The sequence below is a fragment of the Crocuta crocuta genome, unplaced genomic scaffold (genome assembly GCF_008692635.1).
Source record: "Crocuta crocuta isolate KB4526 unplaced genomic scaffold, BGI_CrCroc_1.0 scaffold187, whole genome shotgun sequence".
NCBI classification, from domain to species: domain Eukaryota; kingdom Metazoa; phylum Chordata; class Mammalia; order Carnivora; family Hyaenidae; genus Crocuta; species Crocuta crocuta.
The window spans coordinates 1,635,712-1,659,174 of record NW_027532196.1 but is presented as its reverse complement, the minus strand read 5'-3'; the positions used below and the strand labels follow the sequence as shown (position 1 = coordinate 1,659,174).

The 23,463-nt window shown below is 35.6% G+C and overlaps 2 protein-coding genes across 2 annotated transcripts in view; one reads left to right on the top strand and one right to left on the bottom strand.

Moving 5' to 3' along the window:
* Positions 1 to 2,213, bottom strand: part of SEL1L2 (SEL1L2 adaptor subunit of SYVN1 ubiquitin ligase) — a 174,313-nt gene extending 172,100 nt beyond the window's left edge. The window contains exon 1 of the mRNA XM_077777533.1: positions 2,158 to 2,213. The gene's annotated coding sequence lies outside the window, so the exon portion shown is untranslated. The remainder of the gene's footprint in view (positions 1 to 2,157) is intronic.
* Positions 1 to 23,463, top strand: part of LOC144242559 (ADP-ribose glycohydrolase MACROD2-like) — a 1,445,873-nt gene that overhangs the window by 45,128 nt on the left and 1,377,282 nt on the right. The window contains exon 2 of the mRNA XM_077777528.1: positions 11,115 to 11,222. Within this exon, the coding sequence (XP_077633654.1) occupies positions 11,115 to 11,222 (108 nt within the window). The remainder of the gene's footprint in view (positions 1 to 11,114; positions 11,223 to 23,463) is intronic.

The window sequence follows — 23,463 nt, the reverse complement described above, 5'->3', positions numbered from 1 at the left end:
CTTTATTGAGGTATAATTGACAAATAAGATTGTAAGATATTTAAAGTGTTCACTGTGATTATTTGAAATATGATATACATCATGAGAGGATTCCCGCCATCACCTTATCTTTTTTGAAGTTATCTCAGCATATGAGCCATGTTTGTGTGTTCCCCTTATTGCTATGAAAGTAAAGCAGAATGAACTAGTAGTTTGCTTCTAAATCCTGCTCATGACTCAGTAATTTTATTTTAGGAGTTGAAAACAAATGTATAATCAGATATATTAAAAGATTTATGTGTAAATAAACGTTTTCATATTATGGTATATTTTTAATTTAAAAAGGGAGAAATGACCTAAATGTTCTCAACAAGGGATTGATTAGATAAATTATGGTATATTTGTTTGCCTGATGGGTAAGCTAGAAAAAGGCTGGGCTGTTGTAACAAAGAGAGCTACTAGTGATTCCATGGTTTAAATATTTTACTTTATTTCTTACTTTATCGGGGAGTGTTTCAGGTCAGCTAGAAGTTCAGCTCTATGTGGCCATTCAGGGACATAGGTTCTGTCCATCTTATTTTTCTACCATCTTATGGGGCATTAATTGTCTAAGTTTGGCTGTAGGCATATCCATACTCTGGCTTTATTGAAACTGTTCTTGTTAAGGTCAACAGTGATGACATAATGTTATATCCAATGGGACTTTTTCGGTCCTTCTATTCTCTGTGACCTCTGGAGCTACTGATTACTTATTTACTAAACTTTTCCTCCATAAGGCTTCTGCTCTTTTTTCCTCTTCTCTAAGTATTTATTCTTTGCATCTTTTTCATGTTCTTCCCCTTAGCCTTGCTTATGAAAGTTGGGTTCTCCGGTATTCTGTCTTCGGCCTGCTTTCCTTTACATGTGCACCCATGATGATATCGCCTGGGGCCCCTGCCACGTAATGAAGTCTCTGAATCTGCATTTCTAGCCTGAAAATCTTTTTTTAAAGTTTATTTACTTATTTTGAGAGAGAGAGATGCAGGGGGGCAGAAAGAGAGAGGGAGAAAGAGAATCGTAAGCGGGCTCTGCACCAACAGTGCAGAACCCAGTGTGGAGCTTGAACTCAGCATACCTTAAGATCATGACCTGAGCTGAAACCAAGAGTCAGATACTTAACCGACTGAGCCACCCAGGCGCCCCCTTAAAACCTTTCTTTTAAGCGCTAAGACCTGTCTGTGTATATACAACACCTGTATTTAAATATTCTTCAGGAGGCTGAGATTTAAGATACCCAAGATTGACTTAGTATTTTTTTCCCCAAATTGTCTCTTGTTTCTCATAGCCACCTAGACCAGAAACCAGGAAGTCAGCCTCATCAATTTCCTGTCCTGCCATCTCCACTGAGACCCTAACACTTTGTTAAATATGCCTGTTGAGTGTTTTTGCTGGCATTTGCCCTTTTCTGTTTCCATTGTCACAGTCTTAGTTCAGGACAATATTAAGAGCTTCCTTAGGGATCTATGTTTCTACTCAAGCTCTCTTCTGATTTTACTTATTGATTACATAGGTTAGTGATTTTTTTTTTTTTTTAACCAGGGTTTGGCGGGAAACAGCTTTATGCTTAAATTGTAAAACATCTGGCACAGTGCCAAGTTCAGTTCAGCTGTTAATAACTAAATTATATTAATGATAATTAAGAGACCTTATGAATAAAGATGAACCAAGATTAGTAATTATATTAGTTTAGTAATTATTATAATATTCAAAAAATCATGGGGGAAAATTAAATGCTATTTAGGAAGAAAGAACTAGAGCTAAAGAAAATTATTTTGGCATTTTAATGTTTAACTTAATGTAGTCTAAGTCAAAGATCTCCAGTTTGTTGCAGCTTTTAGCACCTTGCAGAGAAAGCAAAAACAAATCTCAAACTCAGTTGGTGTGTTAGTTCAACTTCTTTAAATTTGGCAGGACCCCTGTGTGCCCTGCTAAGGCTGAACAGAACAGAAAGCCAAGCCATAGACTCTCATGCATGATAGTTCTAGCCAGTTAACCCAGATTCCTTCTGGATATCTTGCCCACCTATTTTGTTCTCTTATTGGCTTTGGGACTGGTAGCTTTTATTCTTTGGTAATCTTCACATTCTCCCTTGCAATTTCCTTGACTTTGGCATATCTCTGGATGTCTGTATTTACTCACCGAATTTTAATGTCTTCTGTACTTCAGCATGAGAAACTTTCTTCTCTATTCCCGGTTCATTGGTTGAGTCACTTCTTGCTTTCCTGCCAGGAGAGAGGTATTTGAGGATAGTCAGTATTTTTTGAAAAATAAGTATTATGCTGGGTGGCATGTATGGCACAAAAAAGGCCTAAACTTCCAGATTAGTAGTAATTCTCCTCTTCCTTCTGCTAGCTAACATTTATTGTGTTTCCACTGTGAGTAGGGCACCGTTTCATGTGCTTTAATGTCTTAATTCATTTAATTCTCACAACAACCCTATAATATAAAGACTAACCCCATTCAGGCAAGGCAACTGCAGCTCAGAAAAGTTAAATTTGATCCATGCTAGTAAATGGCAGAGCTGGGATTCAAACTGAGGCATAATGCTTCAAGAGCCTGGTTTTCTACCACCATCCTATACTGACTCTTAGAAGAGGGGATGGCACAGGTACATATATATAGCTACAATAAATGGAGATGTCCTTTTAGATAATTAAACCAGAAACCACATGCAAACTGTGTAAGTTATCATTATGGAGGGAAGGAATACTGACACTGCCATCAACTAGTTCTATAACGTTGGGGAAGACTCAGGCCTTTGGTTTCTTCATCTTATAGAGTTCCAAGATCTCTTTCAAAAATTAAGTAGAATTCCGGTTATTCTTTATTAATTTAGGCCTTGTAATTTCCTCCTTTCCCTGTTTTGTTTAGATTCAGGTACCTACTACAGGTTAAATCATATCTTCTGAAAATGTTTACTTTTCACTTAAGTTGTACAAGTGAGTTACAGCTTTGTATGTGTCACTATAGCCCATTATCGTGTACTTTGTGGATTCTTGCCCCCTAGAACAAACCTCTTAGATATAAACACATCGAGTAATCAACTGGCCATGAATTCTGTATTTGCTATGTGTTTATCAGATAATCTGCCTCTGTGCTAGACCTGTAAAATCTTGAAATACGTTGGCCAGTAGTTGGGTATTGGTTTTGCACCCCAGAGATCTTATAGATATGATCACTGTCTAAGATTTTGAAGACTTGCCTTTAAAATATGTTCATTTTGTGGAATGACAAAATACTAAAATGACGACATTTTAAAACACTTTGTGTCAGAGAGGAGAGACACACAAATACACAGTGATTTCAAGAATTTCAAAAAGAAATTTACCTGTGGTCCACAGTTACAAGCATATTATTCATAAATGTGTGTATCTGTGTACAAGTAACTGAACCAAAATTTTATAGAACAGTACTTTTTATTACTATATGCTATGTACTATAATATATTAATTTTGTTCTATATCATTTTGTGAAAAAGTTGGTTGTAGTCTATCAAACTGACTTTGCAACCTACTAATCTACAGACTGAAAAATGCTACAGTTAAATAAGGAGAAAGAAGGTATATTGTACATGCTACTGTTTTTCTGATTTTCTAGTATTTAAATATATCTTTATTTGAATGAGAATTTATTTATCTGACTTTATAAATTAGGATTTCGTAAACTTAACTACGAAGGCAGAAATTTGATTCTCCTTGTCTTTGGAGCATATGAACCTAATTGATTTTTATACAAAATTACCTGAAGTATTAGATTGCATTATTCTTACATAAATTTTAGACTAAGAGTCCTACTATGTAGTAATTTCATAGTTTTTAACAAAATTGATTTTTAGCAGAATATATCATTAGGATAAAACACATTTTAACACTTATGCTCCCACCCTATACATCTTCATGGATAATTACATTAAACTTAAAAAAAATTCTGTAACAGTGAAATGTGTCCTTATTTAAAGAACCTATGGCTCTTTTTTTTTTTAAGTTTATAAAGCTGATTCTTATTATGAGGCAATATTGCACAGTGGTAAAACACATAGGTTCTAGAACCACATTTCCAGGGTTCACATTTCAGCTGCCAGTAGTAGGACAGTTTTGCAAGTTAGTTGCTTAATCTCCATGTGACTCACTTTCTTTGGATTACTTCAGTGGAGTGGTTATCATGGTTCAGTGTTAATATAGAGAAACAGGCCATACAATATAGATGGGTAAAATTGTGAACATACCATTTTAGGAAAGAGGGTAGAATTAGGATGTATACAGATTGATCCCTTGTTCTTATTTGAAGATATGATGCTGAGCACTCCACTCCCCCTCTTGTCCACGTACATTCCTCTCTATTCTGGCATATCCATTCATTCTTAAATCTTATGGTTCTTTCAGGTGTTGCAGATATTAGATTAGAATACCTTCTCTCCTAGAATAACTCATAGTAGGTGTTATGCTGGGAGTTTGCAACTTCATTTTTGTTTGACTTCATTCAGCCTTCTTCAAAGCCCCTGCTTTGAAGCCCTCCTCCTCTTCTTCCTTCCCATATCAGTTAGCTTTACTGTGCAACAAGCTCTTCCAAAATTTTGGGGCTTCAAACAACATTCTTCTTCTTATTGCTCTTCATTTTCTGGTTAGCCAGGAGGTTCTATAGTTAACAGGTGGGCTGGCTGGGTCTAGCCAGTCCTGGATGGTCTCACATATCTGGCTGGCAGTTGTCAGGCTGGTTGCCCTAGGGATCCTCTAAGATGGCTTGTCTCTGTTCTGAGTGAACTCTTTATTCTGCAGTAGGCCAGCCTAGACTTTGTCAATTAGTAGGCTTGGCATAGCTAGAGAAGACAAACATTAATGTGCAAGCATTCATTAAGTCTCTAAGTGGGTCATGTTTGTTGATGTCCATTGGTCAAAGCCAGTTATATGGAAAAGTCCAAAGTCATTGTGAAAGAGTACTATATAAAGGAATAGATACAGAGAAATGGGATTCTTTGGAAGTCTTTTTGGCCCTTCTTAGTTACTGAATTTTTTTTTCATTAATGCTCTTTATTTACAGGTAAATCAATCAATTAAGGAGAGAAGTAGTTTTCTTGTTTTGTTTTTTGTTTTTTTTTTTTTTACAAATAGTTTATTGTCAAATTAGTTTCCACATAACACTCAGTGCTCATCCCCACAAGTGTCCTCCACCATGCCCATTCCCCTCTCCCCACCACATCCATCAGTCCTCAGTTTTTGTCAGCATTCAAGAGTCTCTCATGGTTTGTCTCTCTCCCTTTCCCCCACCGTTTCCACCCTTCTTCTCCCCCTTGTTTTCTTGTTTTAATTTTGTACTTCTGGGTTACTGATTTTTTACCACAGCCTAGATCCCAATATAGGTTTTGATTATAGTTTTATTGTTTGATATGCAAGCATTTATACAGATTTAATGGAAACTTGCTTCATGTTTATTTCATGCCACTTCAGTAACTATTTTCTGTTTCTAATAGATTTCTGATAGATACATGGGATGTGTAGTCATTAATCCTTTAGATCTAACATCCAAATGTCTGTGGGAGGCAAGGAGGTAACATAACTGAGTGAAGTTAGCCTAGTTTACACATAAATATATTCTGTTATAATTGGAAGGTAAAAATACCTAGGCAAAGGGTACTTGGCTTCTGCTTACATGTTGGGTTAGGATGTGGGTTCAGTATTTCCAGATCTCTTGATTTTTCAAAGAAGTAGTAAATCTAAGTTTTGATGTGAAATCTTACATTTAATGTGAAATGTGATTTTGAATGGTAAAATTAATTGAAGATTTAAAATGCAGTTTCAAAGGCAAAAACAATAATGATGCTATTTAAGTTGAAGAAAATCTTCAGCAAACCTGTCAATTTGTGACTAAGGGATCTCAAATAGCCACTATCCAGGGACTTCTGCCTTTGGTTCATACCTGAATAGTTCATCTTATCTGTCACTGCTTCTCAGTTTGTAGTGTTCTCCATATTTTCATTCTGAATGAATTCTTATTTTTCCTCTGTGCATACTCTATTTTCTTCCCCTATGACTTAGGAATGCCCTTCGATTTTGTCACCCTTATCCCATTCTACAGCCCTCAGGTACTCTTACTGATCCTTTAAAACTCAGCTTGGAAATTCCACTTTTATAAAACTTCACTGACTCTTACTTCCTTGTCTGAAACTCAAAGCACTTTGAGTCTTGTTATGGCATTGATAATAATCTTCCTCGTATTGAGGTTGTTTGTATGCTTTATAAACATTCTGCTAGAATGTGGAATTCATATCTGGGCTGGACTTTGTATTTCCTGCATTACTTACCATGACTATCATGCCTGGAATGCTTGCCTCCCTAATCAATGAGGTCTCACTCATATATGAGCACTTTTTGAAGGTTTCCTTGACTTTTCCTGATAGGTTTGGTTTGGAGTCTCAGGGCTGAAGGAAGAAAAAATCTGTTGTTGAGATTTTCATCCATGGAAGCTCTGTGGAAGTTGGAGCTAGGAAGAAAGGCAGGAGGATTGAATCTCAGGCCAATTAAAGAAGTGAGCTATTAAATTGGAAGGTCAAAACAGGCAGGAATCTGGAATATGACATCATGATTATTAGGTAGGCATGATCATAGGAGACAGATGTGTCACAGATCAATAGGCTGGCCAATTTTAAGACATAATCTCAGGAACACAGCCTGCATCCCTGGGGTCCTCAAGTTCTGAGGCTGTGTGTCCTTAAAGCCTCTTAATAAACCCAATAGTTTTCTGATCATCTTGATTATAAATTTAATTTAATGTAAACGTTAATTTCTATGGATATTTGCTTCATCTTTACTGTTTAAATTTTGTAGCATGGTCTTACTGATTTTTCTGACCACCTCAGAATGGAAGAGGCACATCACCCAAGCCAACTCATTGGTGCCCTTGGGGGCTTTTCTGTATCATGCCAATGGTTCCTAGAATACTGAGGATGTTAGTATGAGGGAATCTAGGAATTTAGACTATTCCTAGGCACTTTATATGACTATCCTCCAGCATCTTTCTTTTCTTTTTTCTTATTCTATTTATATACATATATATTTATTTATTTAATAGTTTATTGTCAAGTTGGTTTCCATATAACACCCAGTGCTCATCCTCACAAATGCCCTCTTCCGTGCCTATCACTCCCCTTCCCTTCTCTCCTCCCCCATCAGCCCTCAGTTTGTTCTCAGCATTCAAGAGTCTCTCATGGTTTGCCTCCCTCCCTCTCCCCAACTATTTTTCCCCTTCTCCTCCCCCATGGTCCTCTGTTAAGTTCCTCCTAATCCTCCTATACATGCAAACATATGGTATCTGCTTTCTCTGCCTGACTTATTTCTTTCAGCATAACACCCTCGAGTTCCATCCATGTTGCTACAAAAGGCCAGATTTCATTCTTTCTCATTGCCATGTAGTATTCCATTGTATAGATAAACCACATCTTCTTGATCCATTCACAGCATCTTTGTTTTCTAAACACGGGCAGGGGACCTAGTAGTGGTCCCTTAGTTGTTTATCAAGTGACCTTTAGGTATTTTGGCTGTTCCAGGGTAAAGTGATGAGACAGTTTTATTCAATATATTTTAAAAGTTTGAAATTTAAAATATAATTGTGAGTTTTGTGAAAATCTGTTATCAATTATAGTCTTAAAAGTTATGCTTTTAAAATAGGATAATATTGGTCAGTTAATCTTAATTAAGATTCCGTTAACAAAGTTTGCTTCTCCTAATGTATCTTAATGTCATTAGTGAGTTAATAAAGATTTTATTAAGTTTGTTGTTGTTACTATAGCATTGCATTATATTCCTACCTTGTAAAAGGGATCAGTATCTTTAAAGTGGTTTAATTGATGCCTAAGAAAAGAGGTGAGATTGTAACATGAATGCCAGAATTCCAAATTAAGTCATAAATGTAAATAGTAAATAGAGTCCCAATGCAAATAGAGTATGTATTGGGATAAATAATCTGCAAGTTTGATAATGTTGCATATACAAACAAGAGAAGATATAAATAGAAGACATATAATTAATATCCGCAAATTTGATTTTACTATGTAGTCCTCTAATCCCTGGTGTGTTGTATGTTATGAACCATTGTCAAATAGTAGCAGGAAACCTCTGAGGCCTTTCTATTATTTTCAAGGTATAGTAACCACATTGATAAACCAATTACATTTTTTTTTCTAGGACAAAAGCGAATAATGCTTTGTGGAGGGAATTCCTATGTTCACAATAAAGAGAGAGAAGGGACTTAGACAACAGGCCTCTAATTCTTTTGCTGTTACTTATATGTTTTACAATATAAATAGTATGCATTCTGGAAGAACAATTACTGTCATATGTGCACATTGACATATTTCAACTTGTAGTTATATAAAACCAATTATGTGCAAAATGTGAATTAGTTTTTGTGTACAGATAGAATGTCCATAAGGTAGCAATCCCTGACAGTTTTCTATCTTATTTATTGCTGAAAATCCAGGATATAGGAAAAGATACATTGGAAGAGCTGATCAAACACAGTTGTGTGAAAAGGAAGGCAATGCATTGCCATTCAAATAAAGAAGTTATTTTCTGGTGGTAATTTACATTGTTGCATTTACAGACAGCAGTTGGTGGTCAAAAGTATGCTGTTTGGTTTTGGCTTATTACTGAAGGAAATGCTGATAATTATTAATACTTTCAAATTATATCTTTTGAATACATTTATGCCTTTTTTATATACCATGTGAGAAATTAGGCAGCAAGTATAAGTCTGGCTATGAGCAAGAAAGATGCTCATACTTATTTATGATGCTGATGATTCTAATAAGACCATTTTGAGTAACTTATTTGAATAAAATGAAACAGCAGTATATTTGATATGTTGAATTTGCTTGAAACTTTAGACTCAAATTATTTCCTTTTAAAAATTTGCAGATGAGAGATGAAGATTTCTTTTAAGAAAACTGAAATGTGGTATAAAATGGCTTAAACTTTAAGTCTTTCCAATATTCTTTGATAATATCTTTATATTTGGAGAAAGAAATACATGATTTATTGTCATATATGTTGAAAAGTCACATTGCTACAAATACAATTTTACATACATAATATATGAGCAAATAATACATGAGCAAATGAAGAAGTAATTTTTAGAACTAAATGCAACTTTAGGAAGGATTAGAAATCTATCTACTTTATATCCCAAGTTGGAAAGTCAAATTTTATGCTTTCATTTGCTTATTTGCTCAGTTTCATTGCTCAGTTTAATGCCTGGTGGAGTTCTGAAACTCATCAGTGAGAAGTATTTATGATTTCAGGTTTACAATATTCCAAATACCTTGACTTTTTTTTTGTTTTTTTTTGACAAACCACCACATATTTATTGTCATTCAATAGTCTTTGATTGAGAATCAGGACTTTCTAATTTGATAAAAGTAGTAAGACTAGAAACTGATTGGATGTGGTCTTCTGGCTCAAAGTCTTTGTCATTGGCCAGACATTCGCCTGGGTAGAGCACAAACAAAATCTGATCTCTTTCACTGATGGGAAGTATAACAACAACAACAACAACAATGATAATAGACGTAATGATACGTTTTTCAAAATGATTTTGTTTGAAAAAAGTTCTTAACTACTATGTTTTTCTGAATATAGATGCTAACATAACTTGTCACTTTTGTAAATCCTTTGTTAAAAAAGGGTAGCAGCTTACTGTGGATCAAATATTATTCTAAGTATTATGAACTCATAATTGTGAAAGAGCCAGTAATTTACAGACTGAGGCATGGAGAAAATAAACTTTCTAATGTAGCCAGTTGTTAACTGGCAGACCAAAATTTGAACAGAGTCTGGTAGTAAAGTATGTGCTCTTAGCCATTACCTGACACAGGAAGTTAGTACTGGAGAAGCCTTGGAGGTGGTTTTTAAATTTTTTTTATTTTGAGGTCCTCTAATGTCTTTCTTTGCCCTTTTCACATACAATTTCTCCATATTCTCCTCCTCCTCATAATAATTATTCCTACTACTACTTTTGTCAACACTAATGAGTATTTTGATTAGAATCCTTTGAGGAGAGAGGTGATTACAAAGAAGGGGATACCTTGGAGACAGAGAGAGAGAAAAGATCACTTTTGTGGCTCAAGATCATATCCTTAGTCTTGGCCAATTTTTTTTTCTGTGGCTATGGGGGCCCAAAGGCAATTTAAATGACTTGTAACCTATCATCTCTAATCTCCTAAATACTTCAAAATTGCATGCTCATTTAAGAGTGTCAGTGTGAACTGATAGCATTATCTTCCCCCGTGAAAGTTTTGCACAGATAATAAACACTTTAAAAATTTTGAGTTTATAAGTCAGCTTTCTTAGAGGTATATTATAAAGCTTTCTATGTATAGGAATGTTTTTTTAAAGTATTGGTTTTGTACAGCTTTGTTTACTGTCTTAATATTATTAATGAATGAATCTCAAATTATAGTATTGCCATAAAAGAGTTAAAATAGGTCAAATTGTAGAACAAAATGTTTTGGCTTTTTTTCAACATACCAGTTTGCTGGCTGTTATGTTCACCCTCTAGAGTGAAAGGTTAATACAATTTGATAAGATACGCAGTTTGACCCATTCAGATATTTTTGATTCTTCTCATTTTGAGGGTCATTTATTAATTAGAAGTAGCAAAGAGTGGGACCTACATATTTTTGTTCTGGGTGAGTATTCTTTTCAAGGGTGACTTTAGGTAACTACACCAAAACAGAAAGAAGCTCATTCACTGTGAAAATTTATTTTTGTCTTGGTAGTTGTATATCTTTTTCTTATCTTATGAAACTTGGGTCATAATTTTATTTTAAAATTGATGTTTTCATAAGAAGAAGACACAGTGAATTTTTGACCAATATAACATGTCTAAATTTATTGAATGCCTAGTATATATGTGATGTACTGCATTTGTATTGAGGAATACGTAATAAATAGAGAATAAGCCACAGCCCTGGCACTTACACATTTATTTCCATTTGTCTAGTATATCAGATTATGACCCATATTGGCTGTTGTATCAAAATTGTCTTTATTTAAATAAATTAAGACTATTCTATTGATATATATTCCTTTTTTTTTTAATTACAGAAGAAAATACTCAGGAAGCATCACAGCTGAAGAAAAGTTTGAGTGAAAAAGTTTCTCTCTATAGAGGTGACATCACATTGCTAGAGGTAGATGCTATAGTCAATGCGGGTGAGTACTTGATTTTTTTTGTGATGTATTATGTGAGTATTATCTTAAAATAATTTTCATAAACAGGAATGTAGGTATTTTAGAAAAAGATGTCCTTCCTGGTATAGAAATAGTTTATGTAGTTCTGGCTTAAAAACACTGAAGATTTATATTATGTATGTGCTGCAGTTAATTTGCTAACTCATGGTATCCATACTAATTTGAGACTAGGGTACTGGACCTTTGGAAAAGTGATAGATTATTACAGAAAGTTCTTCAGAAAGAATTTTAGCAGCTCTACTATTGTTGGTTTCATGCTTGGTTAATAATTTACCAACATAAAAACAAATTCATCAAGTTTTTTCCTTCTTTTGAATAGGTTGTAAAGATATGATTGAACTACAGCAGAAAAATGTAAACTAGAAAGTAATTATTCTTGCGATTTCCAAGGAATAATTTGGTTGCTACTTTTCATGTTTGCTATGAAATGCTTTATTCTAATTATTTTAATAATCAAGTAATTTTTATGTTTGAAAATAGGGAAAATTAACTTATTTATGGTGATATCTTCTATATATTTTATTATGTGGCTATATATAAAATACATAGAAGTTGTGATTCTATAAAAATAAATGTCAATAATAAAAGGATATTTAATTATTTTAATTTGTGTTTTGTAAAGGTAGGCTTTTTTAAGGCTGTAAATGACAAATAAAAATAAATTTGGACTTAGGTAAGGAGAGGACTGTTCAAAAAGATTATTACAGTAAAGGGAAGAGTACTATTGTGATAGGAGGAGGAGGATATGGCAACAGAAGAACCACTTTGAGCAGGAGATCTATAAGCATCTCAAAGGTCAAACAGAAAAGGGCTTTTCTTTTGTTGGGAGAAGTAAACAGGCTAAAAAGAATTGAGTGTGGGAGACTGGGATGAGTGGATGGTGTGACTGGACAGTTGATTAGGGAATACTCTTCCCTGAGGTCAGCTGATTCTTGGGAGGGATCATTCAAGAAGGATTGTTCACCTTCCATTGCTCAAGGATGGGTCAAAGTCCAGAGGCTTGAAAACAGGAGAAAAGCCTTACTAAAGTTTGGTCAACTGCAGTTAAGAACTGTTGACCAATCAGAGTGGTCAATGGAAACAAACAGTTCAGCTAGTCATTTATGAGTGAAATAATAGGAATTTGGAGGATGTATCTTGGTCTTGTCATAGGTTACAAGGGGTCATCAATGAGGTTTATCTAAGTCACATGGGGAAGCATTATTCTATGCTGGTAAGCTGTTTCCTGAAACACAAAAGGGTGAAAAGCAATTTTTTGGCAGTCTCTGTTTTCCAGGAGTACCGGGTTCATGTGAAGTTTCAATATTGTCTTGAGGTGTCCTCTGGTGATGAATAAATTCACACAGGATGGTAGGAACATGATTTGGTGGGTGAACAGAAGGGTCTCACAGAGAACTGGAACATTGTTTAGGAGATAAATAGACTTCTAGCAGGAATTCTGGAAGCCTAGTCAACTTGTTATTCCCTCAGAATTGGCTGTTAGTTGCTTTGCCATAGTCAGAGCTGTTTTTTTTTCTTTTTCTCTTCTTCTGATTCCTCTCGTAATTCTTTTCTCCTCTGCTGCCTCTCTAAAATGCAAAACTCTACATGAGAGGGGATCAGCTTCGGTATTTTAATCAGCACTCAATATGAAGCACTTACTTTGGATAGAATTCTATCTTCATGCCACCTCATAGGCTACAAGTCTCCCTTATATCTAATCTCTGTGGACTGTTCATTTGTGGCCTTGGGTATCAAGATGCTTTTCTCTGATCTGTAGGGCCTCTGGGGAAGACATGCCCTTAGAAAGAATCCCATTAACTCCTCTCTAGTATGGAGGTTTAATCAGATATTACTGTAGTTATTAAGTCATTAATGATTTATTATGTTCTAAATTCTATAAACATGTAAGCTTTAATTTAAAAAATTTAAAAGCTTTTATGTATATATAACAGCAGCCTTCCTATATATTCTTGTAATTTCTAGCTGTTAATCCTGGTTCTGTTTTATGGAGTACAACTGATGACATGAATTTTCTTCTTAAATACCCAAAGATCACTCTCAAGTTTTCTCTTTCTTGTTATTAACAATATATTGAATTTGCCATATTAGCGCACTTAATATTAGAAGCAATTGTGGTTTTTTCTTAGGTTTTGTTAACTGTGTACATGTGTATCTCCCCCTTGAGGCTATAGACTGGTGTCTTTTGCATTTTTTTGTGTCACCTTTCAAAGCAATGTCATTCCATTATGTTCTTAATAAACAATTGATATGGTATGTGTGTTAAATTAAACTACACACAATTGAACCATATGCTACAAAGCACCTTTGAGCAATAGCACATTCAGCATTGAGGACTTGATATAGTGAAACAATTTGGCTCTGATTTTAAAAATGACTTATTTGATCAATCAATAAAAATAATTATGAGCTGGGGTGCCTGGGTGGCTCAGTCAGTTAAGTGTCCAACTTTGGCTCAGGTCATGATCTCATGACTCATGGGATGAGTCCTCATTGGGCTCTCTGTTGTCAGCACAGAGACTACTTCAGATCCTTTGTACCCCTCTGTGTCTGCCCCTCCTCTGCTCAAGCACGTGCTCTCTCTCAAAAATAAATAAACATTAAAAAATAATTATGGGATAATTTTTATTGAAATTATATTGAAATAAAATGGTGCCAAACAGGAAAACATCACTAATAGGAAAAAACATCCCATCACAATTTTGATTCTTGTTCTCGCCTGTATGTGTATGTGTAATTTTTTTTATAGCTGCCACATAGTGTGTACAAGGGTTTGATGAATTAATATAAAGGCAGGCAGTAACTTTCACTCACTCCTAGAAACCATTTGGCACCTTTAACTCACCCCTCTGTCTGAGATTATATTATAATTTGGCCATGTTCTGCATCTCACAAGGATAACCTCATTAGGAAGTTCCTGGGTATATGGAAAAGAGATGCCAAATGTACAGTGCAATGACTCTATTTACAGCTTTCTGCTGTGCAGTTTGTTTGCCTGGTGTGTAAAGAGAGGAACAGCTGTTAATCTTTGAAGTGAACAAGGCAGCATGGCAGGAGACTCCAGAGCTACCTCTGGTGAGAGTGGAATGAGAGGCAGTGCCTCCCAGTCAGGGTGCCAAAGCAGCCCAGACGTCACTTCCTATCAAACCTCTAAAGTTCTCTTTCCATGTTCATGTTAATATTAGCTCATTGGAACACCTAGGCTTACTTGCCATGAATGAAGTGATTTGATATTTAAACTTTTTAAAAAAACTTTTTTTGCAATAAAGTACTCTTTGAACTTCCTTAGATTTCTTTAAATGTGACCCAGGATGAGCCTCATATGTATTTTATTCTTCTCTGTAGGAACTAATGCATATTTGTTATATTTTAACAGAACAGATTTTATAGGCTGTAGGGTATACAGAGCAGTAGCACAAGTTTTAGAATCAGGCGGACCCAGGTTCAAATTCAGGTTCTCATACCCAGGGCCATTTTTTGTTTAAACTTTTTATGTTGAGATAATTATAGAAAATTGCAGAGAGAGTACAAAGAGTGGGAGCACCTGGGTGGCTCAGTCGGTTAAGCACTTAACTTTGGCTCAGGTCATGATCTTGTGGTTTATGATGAGGTTGAGCCCTGCTTTGGGTTCTCAGTGGCAGTGCAGATCCTGCTTGGGATTCTCTTTCTCTCCCTCTTTCTGTCCCTTCTTCACTTGCTCGGTCTCTCTCTCTCTCTCTTCACTCTCAAAATAAATAAACTTAGGGGCGCCTGGATGGCTTAGTCGGTTAAGCGTCCGACTTTCGCTTAGGTCATGATCTCACGGTTCGTGGGTTCAAGCCCCGTGTCGGGCTCTGTGCTGACTGCCAGCTCAGAGCCTGGAGCCTGTTTCAGTCTGTGACTCCCTCTCTCTCTGACCCTCCCCTGCTCACGCTCTCTCTCTCTCTAGAAATAAAAAAAAATTAAAAAAAAAAGAAATCTCAAAATAAATAAACTTAAAAAAAAAAAAAAGATAGTACAAAGAGTCCTGTATACCCTTCACCTCCACCTGTATAAGCCTCCCCCAATGGTGACATGATATAGCTATAGTACAATATCAAAACCAGGAAATTGACACTGGTATATTACTATTAACTAGACCGTAGACCTTATTCAGTTTTTACCATTTTTTCCCTTGCATTCATGTGTGTGTGTACAGTTCTCTGCAGTCTTATCCATTTACAGATTCATGTAACCATTACCATAAAGAAGATACAGAACTGTTCAATTATCATGAAAGAACTCCCTGTGTTGTAGTATCTACCTCTTTGCCCTCCCCTTTCCACTCTCCACCCCGCATTCTTCATCTCTATACTTTTGTCATTTTAAGAATATTATATCACTGGAATCATACTGCTTGTAACCTTCTGAGATTGATGTTTTTCACTAAATATAAAGCCCTTGAGGTCCGTTCAGATTGTTGCATGTTTCAGTAGTTCATTCCTTTTTATTTCTGAGTAGTGGTCCCTTGCATGGATATACCAACTTATAGCATCCTCCCACTGAAGGACTTCTGGGTTCTCTAAACTATTTTGCTGTAACCAATTGAGCTGCTGTGGAGACTCATGAATAGGCTTTTGTATATAGCAGAGTATAGGATGATCTGTTTACTGTAACTATGTCCTTGTATAATTTTGCATTAAGGCTTTGGTCAAAGTGTTGTGGTTTTTGCTAAAGGTCAGGGGAGAATACATTCATTTAACTTATGGTTATCATTAATAACACAATGTTTTATTGTGGATATTAATTTAGTTAATAATATATGTGTATAAGAGAAGAGAGAACATGGTTTTAGGGAAAAAGGGGTAGAAAAACCCAGAGGAGGGGCGCCTGGGTGGCTTAGTCGGTTAAGCGTCCGACTTTTGCTTAGGTCATGATCTCGCGGTTCGTGGGTTCGTGCCCCGCGTTGGGCTCTGTGCTGACTGCCAGCTCAGAGCCTGGAGCCTGTTTCAGAGTCTGTGTCTCCCTCTCTCTCTGACCCTCCCCTGATCACGCTGTCTCTCTCTCTCCTAGAAATAAATAAAAACATTAAAAAAATAAATAAAAGAAACAGTTTTGCCACAATCACAGAAAAATATTTAATGGCAACATAATTGTTATTCATTTGTGAATTGTGTCATGAAAAAGAGTTAATTCTCCAAGTCTAATGGGTTATCATTGACCAAAGATTAATTCAGTTTGCCATAAATAGGATTTTTAAAGTGGAAAATGAGGAAGATGGATTTGCTTATTTTAATTCTTCCTGTTCCAACCCTAGCATTCCAAGGAGAGGTACATTTACATTGTGGTTAATCATGAGGGCTTGGAGTCAGAGCAATCGTTATTTTATTTCTTAAGTCTGTTTACTTTGAGAGAGGCAGAGACAGCTTGAGTAGGGGAGGGACAGAGAGAGGGAGAGAGAGAGGATTGTAAGCAAGCTCTGTGGCTCAAGCTCCTGATACTGTCAGATGCTGAACCAACTGAGCGACCTAGGCACCCCAAGAGCAATTATCATGTTAAATGTGTCTCTTTAACTTCCTGACCAAATGATCTTTAGTAAATTATGTAACCTTTCTGAGCCTATGGAACCTGCTTCCTAGGGCTGTTGTGAAATCAAGAGATAACGGATACAAAGCACTTCACACAGTGCCTAGTATATAGACATACTCAGTAAATGGGAGCAGAATTATACCGCTTAGTTAGAATATCAGAAAACTGATTTTTTCTTTGATTGTCACAAGGTAACATTGCATGTTTTTCAAGTCTTATGCATAGGTAGATACTACCAATGAAATGGGTTTGTCCTATGTGTACATAACTTTAGTTGTTATACTATTCACTTGAATTTTGTCAAGGAAAAGTTGTCCTATTCTGAGGCTTTATGTTAAATGCCAAGTTTCTAAATATTGTTGGTAATTTTTCTGAACTAATGGTCTAGAATAATTGTTTTAGTTTAGTGATTTTTTTTTCTGTATCAATTGTGAATGTCATAATTGTCTCAAAAATTGAGATAGTGACATGATTGGATAGATGATAATTTAATAGCTGGGTATAATTTAATTAAAAGAAAAGTGGAGGTGCCTGGTGGCTCAGTCAATTAAGCATCTGACTTTGGCTCACATCAGGATCTCACAGTTTGTGGGTTTGAGCCCTGCAACAGGCTCTCTGCTGACAGCTCAGAGCCTGGAGCCTGCTCCGGATTCTGTGTCTCCGTCTCTCTCTGCCTCTTCCCCACTCATGTGTGGTCTCATTGTCTAAAAAAAATAAATAAGTAAACACAAAAAAATTTTTTTTAAAAAGTTGATGTAGAAGATCTGAATATCTACAAGGTAAATGAAGTACTGGGACTGCATATGAAGAATGAAATTTTACTTTATAGAAGTTTCTTTAAATAATCATCTCCATTTGCTTAAAATAAATGTTATTTTTTATGTATTCATTTAGTAAAACCTAAATAAAGCATATTTGAAATTAGAATCTAGATCATTGAGAAAATAGTTCATTTACTCTCAGAAATATTTTAAGACAGAATTGCTAGCAACTGCTTAATTTAATATAAATTTCATCTATACTAACAAAGCAGTTAAGTTTTATTCTTTATTGAATTTCTGTATTATATGTTTTTCTTATAACTTTTTATTGAGTAATAATAGACACAAACACACACACATCAGTGTACAGGTCAATGTAACCCCATCCAGATCAAAGAACAGAACATTATAGTACGTTGGAAGAGTCCTTAGTACACCCTAATGTTTTGTAGTCAGTGTAGGATAGTGAGTGTATTTATTGCTCTGGCTTCCAGCAGTATGCATTACTTTTATCTTTTTTTTTTTTTTTTTTGCATTTCATATAATTGGGACCATATCATATATGCTTTTCTTTTTTTTTCTTTCTTTTTTTTAATGTTTTATTTGTTTCTGAGAGAGAGAGAGACAGCGTGAGCTCGGGAGGGGGTGTGGTCAGAGAGAGAGGGAGATATAGAACATGAAACAGTCTCCAGGCTCTGAGCTGTCTGTCAGCACAGAGCCTGACATGCGGCTCGAACCACGAACCGTGAGATCATGGCCTGAACCGAAGTCGGGTGCTTAACCGACTGAGCCACCCGGGTGCCTCCATATATGCTTTTCAATATTTGGCTCTTTTAGTTCACTGTTATATAGATAAGATTTATCTATGTTGTTATATATAGATATAGATCACTTTTCATTGTTATGTAGTATTTCATTTTGTGAATATGACACAATTTCTCTATCAACCTACTATTGATGGGTATTTTAGTAATTTCCAGTTTGGGATTATTAGTACTTTAGTGAACATTCTTATATATATTGTGTGTGTGTGTGTGTGTGTGTATGTGTGTGTGCGCTCTCGTGTGTGTGTATTTGTGAATAGATATCTGTAGACAAAGGGGAAAGAATTACTATACATCACTCTTTCCCTTCACTCCTCTCCTATGCTATACCAGAATTGCTGAGAAGTTTCAAAATCTCCACTGTTGATAGCTGTGGGATATGTTTGAATAGACAGGTGTGGAAAGAACCATTTTTTGAGATGGATTCTTAACTGTGGCTACAGGTTTAAGTGTAGCTTAAAGAGCTTCCAGCTATAAGGATCTTGGTGTGTTCCCCTTTTCTAGTGTAAGGATAGACAGAAAACAGGAAGTACTGGGAAAAACATATTTAAATAAATCTATCAACCATCACCATTCCTAAATTGGAGGATGTAGTATATTAAAAATGTCAAAACTCTTGGAATAGCCTAAATTTCTTTTTTTTTAATTTTTAAAATGTTTTTTATTTATTTCAGAGAGAGAGAGAGAGAGAGACAGTGTGAGCAGGGGAAGGTCAGAGAGAGAGGGAGATACAGAATCTGAAGCAGGTTTCGGGCTCTGAGCTAACTGTCATCACAGAGCCTGACATGGGGCTTGAATCCACGAAACAGGAGATCATGACCTGAGCCAAAGTTGGACGCTTAGCTGACTGAGCCACCCAGGCGCCCCCCTAAATTTCTAACCAAAATTCCTTGATATTTATGGGATTTTGTTCTGATGGTGGTTGTTTTTGTTTTTTTAGTTGATTTTAAAATTAACAAAATAATTCTAAAATTTATGTAGTAGAATAAAAGGATGATATTAGCCAAGAAATATCTGAAATGACAGACAAATGGCAGAATTTGGGGAGGAGTCACACAATTCCAAATTAAAATACTTATGTGAAAGCTATAATAATTAAAAAATATACATCACTACTTACACCTTTCATGAATATAAATTCTGTGTGGTGTTTAATATAAATTAAACAAACCACTTAAAAGACAGAAGAAAATATAAGGTATTATGTCTCTTACCTGTGAGTGGGAAAAACCACTCTGAATTCAATAACAAAGAAAGGAACCAAAAACACAAAGACTGAAGAACTTGATAACATAAATATTCTTTTAAAGAAATATTTATTTATTTTGAGAGAGAGCGCACGCGCGCGCGCTCACGCCTGCAAGAGACTGAGCACACAAGCTGGGCAGGCACAGAATGAGCAGAAGAGAGAGAATCCCAAGCTGACTTTGTGGCAATAGTGCAGAACCCAATGCGGGGCTTGAATTTGTGAACCATGAGATCATGACCTAGCAGAAATCAATAGTCTGACACTTAATCCACTGAATCACCTAGGTACCCCAATATAAATATTCTTGAATGCTTCAAGAGAAAGTCATACTATAAATATATTTGAAAAGTAAATGTCAAATTAGAAAGAAATGTTAGCAACATATATGACAAAGGTTTACTCTTGTTATAGTAATAATAATAATAATAATAATAAATATAAGCTTTCATCAGTTAAAAAAAGACAGATGTCTAATAGAAAACCTAGTTAGGAATAGGAACATGAAACTTAAGAGAAAATCAAAGAGATGCCTAATAAATATACAATAAAGATATTCAATAATGTGAGGATGGAGTGAAAGGAGGCATTGTGATGTGAATCATTTTTTATTTAATTCTGCATCCCAGTATATTTTTCAAAATATTTCTACTCTTTGACTTATCAATTCTTTGTTTCTCTGATCTATAGTTTTTTTTTTTCCTGAAGGAAATTGTGGAACAAAACTAAACATTAAATCTTCCAAGGAATTAGAAGATAATTCTCAAAAGAAAATAATTGCCAAGGGGATAGATGGCTGTCAATAAATTCCCTCTGAGTTTTCATCTTCTATTTTTGATCCCTGATGTACTTGTAGAGGAAGAACCCTAGGAATTAATTCGTAACACAGTCTTCAAAGGACTTTGAGAGACTAAAATTAAAAAAAAATTGAGAGAAAGTGGTAGCAGTTGCTTGGGCATTTGTTCTGTGTTTTCAAATATTTTTTTTTTCTCTGAGAATTCTTCAGTGCCTATAGGAAAACTTATATTTCACACATACTTGTGGTCAACTGGATTAAAAAAATATTATTAGAGATTTTGTTGGGGTCTGATTATGGAAGGAATGTGCTTTAATGTTTAAGGAAAATATAAAATACAAAAAAAAATAAAACATTACCCATCATTTTTCAGTCCAGTGTTTATGCTTCAGGTTCTTTTCATTTCATAGTTGTATTTTGAGTTTTACAAAATATTGCTAAATTTTTTTGCTTTTTAAATATTATGGTTATTTTTATATGCCATTTTAAATAGCTACATCATATTCAGTCATACATAGTGTATTAATTTAACTATTCTCTCAATGTTGGAGATTTAGATTGTTTCAAATTTTTTACTGTTATATTCAGGCTGGGACAATCATCCTAGCAGGTAAATCTTTGCAAAAATTTTTGATTAATCATTCCCTTGGAATAAATTCTTTGAAGTGAAATAATGGAAGTGTGAAAGTTTTTAAACTTTTGATGTATGTAACCAAATAGCTCTGTGGAAAGGTGAAATGAATTTATATCTCTCATTTACGATGAGTACTTATTTAATACTAAATTTGATGACTTAAAAATTCTTTTAAACATTTATTTATTTTTTGAGAGACAGAGTGTGAGCAGGGGAGGCTCAGAGAGAGAGGGAGACACAGAATCCAAAGCAGGCTCCGGGCTCTGAGCTCTCAGCACAAACACTGATGCGGGGCTCGAATTCCCAAAGTGTGACATCATGACCTGTGCTGGAGGCAGATGTTCAAATAACTGAGCCATCCAGGCACCCCTAAATTTGGCGACTTTTTAAAATATCTGTGCCTTAGAATTTTACTTCATTGTTTTAACTAACATTTCTTTGGAGACTAGGACCATAACTCTTGTTATTACCTTCTGAAATAGAAAGCAAAATTTTACCTATACTATTTTATTGGCATCAATTTGGTACAAGTAACTTGCTGGTGGTAGCCAGGAAGCATTGGGTGAGGTTGAGTTAGTTGGAGGCATGAAGAGAACAGCACTGAATATTTCTCAGCTAAGACACCTAATAGCTCCAGTTCAGTGCCACTGCTTCTCTTCCTGAGATTCAAGATGGTGGGGACAGATAGGCACTGAATTTCATTAAAATGAAAAAGGAATGGTTTATTTTACTTTCAGACTAAGTAGTACCTAGCATCTAGTTTAATACTTGACACTGCATACATTTTATGGCATGGCTTTGGTTCGTGGAGGTCACCAAGTATAGTTTCTCTTAAATTTAAGGCTTTATTCGGGGCGCCTGGGTGGCTTAGTCGGTTAAGCGTCCGACTTTTGCTTAGGTCATGATCTCGCGGTTCGTGGGTTCGAGCCCCGCGTCGGGCTCTGTGCTGACTGCCAGCTCAGAGCCTGGAGCCTGTTTCAGTCTATGACTCCCTCTCTCTCTGACCCTCCCCTGCTCATGCTGTCTCTTTCTCTCTCTCTCCTAGAAATAAATAAAAAAAACATTAAAAAAAAATTTAAGGCTTTATTCTAGGCAAGAAATTATCAGAGCACATTCTGGGGACTGGAATGGGTGGCGTTTCATAGGTGCCATATAAGCTAGAATAGTCCTGCTTTGTAAAGTGAGTCTTAACACTTACTGAAAGCATCCCCATCTTCAGAAGCTAGACTAAGACTAAGCTTTCTCAGTGCTACTTTTCTTGTGGACTGAGCCAATTGAACTGAGACTGTGGAGGATGTAACCAGCCCCTTGGGAGGGTAGGCAGCTGTGCTTACATTAGGATGAGGGGCATGGGGAAGTGGATTCTAATTCAACTGATAGTTAACGATAAATACAAATATTCTCTGCTATAGTTTAATTCTTATAAGTGCATGACTTGTCAGAAGTTGATTATAGTTGAATCTAATTAAAAGCTGAAATTTGGGGCACCTGGGTGGCTTAGTCGGTTAAGCGTCTGACTTTCGCTTAGGTCATGATCTCGCGGTTCATGGGTTTGAGCCCCGCGTCGGGCTCTGTGCTGACTGCCAGCTCAGAGCCTGGAGCCTGTTTCAGAGTCTGTATCTCCCTCTCTCTCTGACCCTACCCTGCTCACGCTGTCTCTCTCTCTCTCTCTCTCCTAGAAATAAATGAAAATATTTAAAAAAAAAAAAAAGCTGAAATTTATAATGGTTCTGAATGACATTTCATGAGGTCCAGAGGCTATGGAATGCTTGTATGCAACCTTATTTGGAATTCTGTATGCTTTTTTTCTTTTTGAGATTATACAGTAAAATTTAAATTTTTTTGGTGTACATTTCTATTAGTTTTAACTCAAGGAAGTGTGTATTTTGTTACACATACAGGTCAACTTAATTTCTAAAAATTACTTCTTTGTGACTTTTGGGGGAGTTTTTACTTGTGGGCTCAAAAGAATTTGGATGATCTTCATTCTGTTCTTTTGCCTCAATGTAATTGTAGTCATCTGGCTATTAGTTTACTTAAATTTTATTAAAATCATTTATTTATTTTGAGAGAGAGAGAGAGTGCATGGGAGGGGCAGAGAGAAAGAAAGCATCCCAAGCTGGCTCCACACTGTCATAGCTTATAAACTGTGAGATCATAACCTTAGCTGAAATCAAGTGTTGGTCACTTAACTCACTGAGCCACCCAGGCACACCTTAAATTTCCTTAATTAAGGTCTAGTTTTATGTGTGTAGGGAAAGGGAAAAGTGGCATTGATTTCTGAATTCCATCCAGTCATTAATTATATAAAAATTAGGCTTTATAAATAATAATGAAGAAAAAAGCTTATCAGTAGAAAGTAGACAACTTCTTATTTGAATGAAATATAAATCT